The following is a 6,822-nucleotide window of genomic DNA, read 5'->3' on the forward strand; positions in this document are numbered from 1 at the left end:
TTCAAGTTGGCAGGACAGTCATCCTTCTCCATAGATAGATAGATAGATAGATAGACAGTGGTCCAAAGTCAGCATTGTTTAGGTAAGTAGTGTAAGTAGTGTGTGGTGATATTAATGTAAAATCCACATGAATGGGAGAAACTAATATTTCCTAACCTAACATTGCCTCAAAATAGGTCAGTGCTTACTTCCCCTATCAGTAGTTTTAATGCTGTGTTTGATTCATGTATATCTGATTTCAATTTGTATTCATCTTCTTGTATGTTGTGTGTACATATATACACATTTCACGTTCATTTTACGTCCTATAAATAGTATCACCAAGTCTTAAACCTGGTAGTCTGTATGTTCAGGTCAGTCAATCAGTGATTGCAAGGGAAGTTTTTACTAGCTTGTTGACAGCTAAATATTGTCCAACACACACACACGAGCTCATCCAAGCATAGAACATATAAAGGTTCAACTGGTTTATTGACAAAACAGAACAAAACAAAGGCAGGCCAGCGCCAGAACACTGTGTTCTTGGGCAGCTGGTGACCGTTAAATTGGAGCTGCTAATAAAACTTTTGATGCTTTAAACCATTGTGAAATCAAACCCTTTGAACTAAATCAAATCATAGAATTGACGATCTAAAAATGCTTGTATTTTTGTTGTTATTTTTAATCGTTTAGGTATATTACAATTTAAAAAAAAAATCAAATGTTATTGAGCATGCTTTGATATGGCAAAGCTGCACAAGGTTTAAGGGGGAAATCCAGATAAAAATATATTTATCATTTTCTGTGTCCGTGCTGCAGAACACAGAAGAAACAAAGCGCAAAATGTATATTTATATTAAAACGTGTTTAAAAAAGGATAAATAGTGATTTATTTTCGTTTGCATAAAGTTTGGTTTGGGGATCTATGAAAATGTAAAAATAAATAAATAAATCAAATCCTAATGATTAAAAAGTGGGGGGGTTAGGTTGCGACTAAATGTTGGGAAACCTGGTCATGTGGAACATGAAGCATTGCAAGAATGACTTACCTTGCATAAAATGTGTGAATAACGCGTGTATTTTCCAAATTTAAGCTGTTAAAAATATAATCAGCATTAGTTTTTTTTAGTTCCGTCAAGTAAAAAATCAAATCAAATAAAAATAAGCATTTAAGTCACATTTACACTTAATGCCATGTTAAGACAGACTGTTTCCGTCTTTTATCCTGCTATCTGCGGCCATGCAACCGCATGTAGGATATCTAACAATGATTAAAAACTAAAACAATCACCTCCATTCACAGAATGCGGGAACATTTACGATCTTAAAATTCAAAAAGGTCAACATTCCTTGAATCGCGTTGCCATCTCGTAACAGGATGGAGGAAACTGACCATGAAAACGAGTTCGTTGCGCACACAGCTACTCGGTGCGCTTTGGAGAGGTTGTGGTAACCTTTTTACGCGGCTGAGTTTTTCACAGTTCTAAACGCTTTAGGACACAGTAAAGCAGTAAAGCACCAATACGCAAGTTTTTATACACAAGACAAAGATCTATGGCATATAACTACAACGTATATATTGTCCGTGGCACTATTTAAGCGCTGAAACTCACCCCTTCCCCTGGCGAGCACATACTAAAATTTACGCACAACGAAAACGTGTTGCTGTCTTAACAACACAGCATAAGTTCTTTAATTATTCTCGTTTGGCACACACTGTATGTGCAGTAAAGTACTATAAATCAATGACCACGCTGACTCGCTGGTAATAAATAGAAACCGTCGCCCTGGTCGTTCTTTGTGTCGGTTGGCAAGGAGATGATGGTGTCCAAAAATGGCTGTCCTCTATCCAACCTGGCTGATTGTACACACAGTATTATTATCCTCTAACTCGTGGTTAATGTATAATTTGGGCCATATGGCATTTTAAAATCTAAGCCTTTATTTCGGTGGCACTTCGATCTGTGTGGACCCAACTAATGATTCAATTAGTCATTAAACAGACCAAAAGACGAGCCTCGTGTGGGTTTTCACATAGGCTAATATTTGCTCGTCAAATATTTCCCTTTGAAACGTTTACAACGTATTTTTATCTGCTGGCTGCCCAAGGAACATCTGTGAGGGTTGTTTTAGCCTCCCTCTTCTGCATAAAAAGAGGTCCCCCAATTGGCCCTTTCCTTGCGCCCATATAGGAGTCTATTTGTTCACGTTTTGAAAGAAAATGTAATAAAGAGACTTTGTGATGGATTTATGATTTATCAAAAGCACTTTACCATATGGCAGTCGTCATAGGAGCAGATTTCCAAATGTTTGTTTTATGAAAGGAGACCAGAGATCATTTTAATCTGAGCCACTTAACCTAGGAGAGGATGTTCAAGTCACGTGACCCACTAAAGTATGAGAAACACACTGATGTTGACCATGTAGTTTCTTTGAAACAAGACGGTTAGGTATGTATTTTCGTTACATTAAGAAGAGCCAAAGCAGAAAAGAGAAGGACTGAAGTGTGCTGCGCTGAAAACTGCATTGTCTAATTAAGACTGCAACCAGCTACTGCGCAAAAGGAAGCTCTTTGAGTTCCCAAGCTCGGATATTACTCTTTTGTGTGTCAGCTGCTGGAGCAGTGCACGGGCTACTAGACGTTAAAAACAGATTTAATCTATTTGTTTGTGACGCTTTAGATGATCAGACATTGCCAAGAAATTTAGTAAAGTGCGCTCAGGTGGCATCAGCTTTGCCCAAGTGTGCAGTGTGTAATATCCCACTAGTAGATGGTGCAAAGATGCTGACATGATGTGGGGGTAGGTTATATCTGATTGGATGTTTCACACTATGACATGTCTAGATGTTATTATAACAACAAAAACCGAGCTCTAATTTTGGCTTGCCGGAACGCTTTGTGGGAAATTCTTCTACAAAATACATTCCTATCACTCACTTGGTCTTCCCCCGTCTGCATTTGCTTTTAAAATAGGCTACTTGAAACGTGCTTTGTGAATCGCCGAAAAGGATCAGAATACAGGTGGTTTTAAAGCTAGGATATTGTTCTATGTCCGAAGATTCTGGCCGCTTAAACGCACCAACTTGAAGCACATGTCCAGCCTTTAACACGCACATTCTCTTTCAAAGCAGTAGACTATTTACATTTCAGGAATCGGATCACCACGTCATGTTGAGGTGTGCAGGTCTATAAATTGCTGCTGAAGGGTGGGATTCCTCTCACTGTAATTCGTTCACCAGACTGGAGTGGAGTTACCGCGACAATTTCGTTAATTCTAATTTATCGCATTCTTCACATTGCAGTCCAAGGTCTCCCCCCTCTCTGGAAAAAAGTTCTTATAGTTTTGACTTCAGTTTCATCATCAAGGCTGGGAGCAAGGAGAGATGTGCGGAACGAACACTGATCTGGAAAATAAAGGTTCATTTTCATTTTTTAACCACTTATTTATATTCGTTACAAATCAGTGAATATGGATTAGATATGAACGACAGTAAGACATTTTAGTGGACTCGTTGTATTCGGTTAATTAGAAAAAATAACCAATTTAGTATGTGTTGTGATAAGGTGGTGGAAATGTCAACCAGTTAGGAGGAATGTTTCTCAACGGAAGACCGCTCCCACAACCCAAGAGACGAAAAATGATTCAGCTGGCCTTGGAGGGAGTCCGTCCAAGCCAGATCTCCAGGATACTCAGGGTACGGTAACCTGAATAGTGATAAACAAAAACAACAACAACAAAAACAACAACAACTTTGGATTTCGAAAAAATAAGCTTTTGCGATGTTATGTTAAATGCAGCATCAACGGATTATTCTTGTTTAACACAGTGGAGCTCACTTGCATCTTTAGGTGTCCAACGGGTGCGTCAGTAAGATCCTGAGCCGCTACCGGCGCACAGGACTCCTGGAACCCAAGACCATCGGTGGGAGCCGCCCCCGACTTCTCACCCCCGGTGTCATCTCCACGATCATCCAGTGCAAAAGGGAAAATCCGACTATTTTTGCTTGGGAAATCCGAAAACGTCTCGCAGCGGCGCGGATATGCAAGGCCTCCAACGTCCCCAGCGTAAGTAAGATTCAAATTCAAATGTACTTTAACTACACTGAAACGATTCTAGCACTTGATGGTGTTTTGTGCACACTGTGTTCTGCAAGGTGTCGTCCATAAATAGGATTTTAAGAAAGATCCACTTGGACCGCGGACCATCGTGGATGGACCTCAACGCTGATGTCAGGGTTGAGCAGGGTAAGTAACTTGGTCCTTGGAGAAGTCATTTATAACGGTTTAGGAAGACTATCGAGTTTGATCAGAATTTTTATCACTGAACATGACAATTTAACACATAAATGTATAAATATTAACTGCATGTAGTCTGTGTGTTTCCATATGTGCAGATTTGTATTCTCTGGCTCAAGAAGAAGCAAAGAAGTTTGAGAAGTTTGAGACAGAGTGCAGTAAAAAACAGAAATCCAAAGGTGTGCAGCACAGAATCCGCACCACCTTTACGCCAGAGCAGAGCAGAGCACTTGAGCAAGGTGACTTAAAACCTCTACAGCTATTTCAAACTAACACAATGCATAATTTTTAGACTCAGTAATAGTTAAAGATCTATTTCTCTGTGTTGAATCAGAATTCTCTCGCAGCCAGTATGCTGACATGTACACAAGAGAGAAGCTATCTGCTGAAATTAAACTTCCCGAGGACACCATCAAGGTAGACTTTTCATCAATTTTAGCATCACGAAATTCATATACATTTAAGCTGTCTGTTCCTGAGGTGTGGCTTCTGTCCCTCAAAGGTCTGGTTTTCTAACAGACGTGCTAAATGGAGAAGAGAAGCCAAGCAGAGAGGTAGTACGCAGAGTAAGTGTGAGTGTGTGTCTGTGTGTGATGCACACATACTTGGGAGCTGAGTGTGGGTGGCAAGGATGTGTTAAGAATGTGTATAATTTGACCACTGGACAATAATAAATGGAGCTGAACACACTGGTAATGGAAAGTCCTCCTGAACACATCGATTCTTGCCTCATAGATGTTAAAATGTGTTTCTTTGTAGCAGCTGAAGACTTTGAAAAGCAAAGTGACTTTGTTCCTGTGAATCCAACAATGACATACAGCTTCACATCTCAACAGGTACTGTGCAAACCAGTAATATCTACTTTAGAGCCCTTAAAACATGCCGCTGTGAATGTTTTTCCGAGCATAGTTTTCTAGGCAATTTCTAGGCAATGCTAGGCAATTTCCAAATGAGATTTCTGTGTTTTTAACAAACGTCTGGTGACATTGTGGTATTTAAACTTTGTTTATGCGGTTTCCAAGGCTACTGGAATGGCAAAAATCAATGCGGACAGCTCCTCGTACAGCACTGTTGCAAGGAAGCTGCAAAATTGCTGCTTCTTCCCAACAGAAACAGGTGAGATCCAGGAAAACTGTCTTTGACCAAATCACTGTCTTTAATAATCTTTCTCTCTGTTTGATTATGAGGATTTTCATTCAATTTAATTTTTATTCATATTGATAGAGAGTATTTAAGAATGATGTTAAAGAAGCTGGAGATTAGCTTGATTGTAGTTTAGCTGAATATGATATAAAGGTCAGTGATGAGAGTACATGTTATAAAAAGTTTCATTCCCTGTGATGGGCTTGGGTTTGAATTTACTAAACTGCTAAAAATCTATTAAGAATCCAATGATCCTGATTATGAACTAATTTAAGGTTGCACAAAAAAGGTATTATTCTAATATTTTCCCTCCTACCTGTCTGTTGGTCATCATATAAAGTTGCCTATCTATGAAGCCATACGTTAAACATGTAATAAATTTATGTCGATTTCACAAGTCATTTGGGATTTGTAGGGATGGTAAACTCTATTCACTATTTATGTGTTTATTCATTTAAATATGAACAATAGGGTAGGTGTAGGGTAAAGCCTGCCTGTTGGATCACAATATCACTTAAAATCACTACTCTCAATTGTTCCTAAGTACATACTGTACTATCTTAATTTCTATGCAATAACTTTTCAGAAATTAAAGAAAATAATCTTTTCCCCCTTGACGTACAGCCGTGAGGAATTCTGAATGTCCGACATCCTCATTTCCCCATCTGCCGAGTGACATGCAAAACATAGACAAAACTCCTCTGGATCTCCACAGAGATGGATACAGTTTTCCACTGGTTCCCCACCACACAGACATGAGGAGAACCTGCCCTTTGGCAACAAAGACAGGGGGGGCAGACTGCCCTGTGATTCAACAGTGGAACCAGCAGGGAATGCCGTTTACCTGGAGTCAGTTTCAAACAAATGAGCAGTTTCTGTTGGTCCCGGATGTGAATCAGCATCTCTACATGGACTGATAATGAGACCAGTGGATCAGCGGGAAGAGCTTTTGACTGCTGCTTAATGGCTCGACTGAAGGGACACTTTTCAACCAGTAGAGGGAGACAAAGTATGGACCCAACAATGTTGTCCTTTCCACCCTTTGCCTCTTAATTGCACTGCAGCTCGACTCATCACTTTTCCTTAGGTCTGTGCTGTTAGCATGCAATGTAATTTTTGATTGGGAAGATAATTAAATTAATTCACTAAACCCATTTGCAATGAAGCAAACTTAATGTGACTTTATAGCACCAGAAGGGATGAGAAAATAGATAAGATGAGGATGATAATAAACTTTTTCTTGGAAGAAAGCTTTATTGTTCTTGTTGCTGGGCAACAAGGACAATAAAGTTAGGTTCAAGTTAAAGAAGGTAGAGTTTAGTACTGACAGAGATTATTAAGAGATACATTTTAATCTCTGAGTATAATCTTTAATGAATACTTTGCTGTGCTCCTCAGTTATA

General features: G+C 39.2%; 1 protein-coding gene across 2 annotated transcripts; it reads left to right on the forward strand.

Annotated features, from left to right (window-relative positions):
- Positions 1-3,219: 3,219 nt before the first annotated feature.
- On the forward strand, positions 3,220-6,614 carry pax4 (paired box 4). 2 transcript variants are annotated; one of them, XM_026147783.1, is made up of 10 exons: positions 3,220-3,397; positions 3,545-3,675; positions 3,830-4,045; positions 4,135-4,225; positions 4,375-4,515; positions 4,611-4,693; positions 4,779-4,842; positions 5,036-5,112; positions 5,299-5,392; positions 6,044-6,614. In XM_026147783.1, the coding sequence occupies exons 1-10, from the start codon at positions 3,364-3,366 to the stop codon at positions 6,334-6,336; spliced, it is 1,224 nt and encodes a 407-aa protein (XP_026003568.1). In that variant the 5' UTR covers positions 3,220-3,363; the 3' UTR covers positions 6,337-6,614. The 2 variants fall into 2 exon arrangements, with proteins under 2 accessions (XP_026003568.1, XP_026003569.1); XM_026147784.1 differs by having other exon boundaries at positions 5,039-5,112.
- Positions 6,615-6,822: the final 208 nt, after the last annotated feature.

This window comes from Astatotilapia calliptera, chromosome 17 (genome assembly GCF_900246225.1).
Source record: "Astatotilapia calliptera chromosome 17, fAstCal1.2, whole genome shotgun sequence".
Lineage (NCBI taxonomy): Eukaryota > Metazoa > Chordata > Actinopteri > Cichliformes > Cichlidae > Astatotilapia > Astatotilapia calliptera.

What these genes read in the sequence shown, in the direction of transcription:
- pax4 (XM_026147783.1), top strand. Translation starts at nt 3,364, where the DNA reads ATGTGCGGAACGAACACTGATCTGGAAAATAAAG. An exon ending in AGATCTCCAGGATACTCAGG is followed by an intron (nt 3,676 to 3,829) that starts GTACGGTAACCT and finishes TTGCATCTTTAG; the next exon opens with GTGTCCAACGGGTGCGTCAG. An exon ending in TTCCCGAGGACACCATCAAG is followed by an intron (nt 4,694 to 4,778) that starts GTAGACTTTTCA and finishes TGTCCCTCAAAG; the next exon opens with GTCTGGTTTTCTAACAGACG.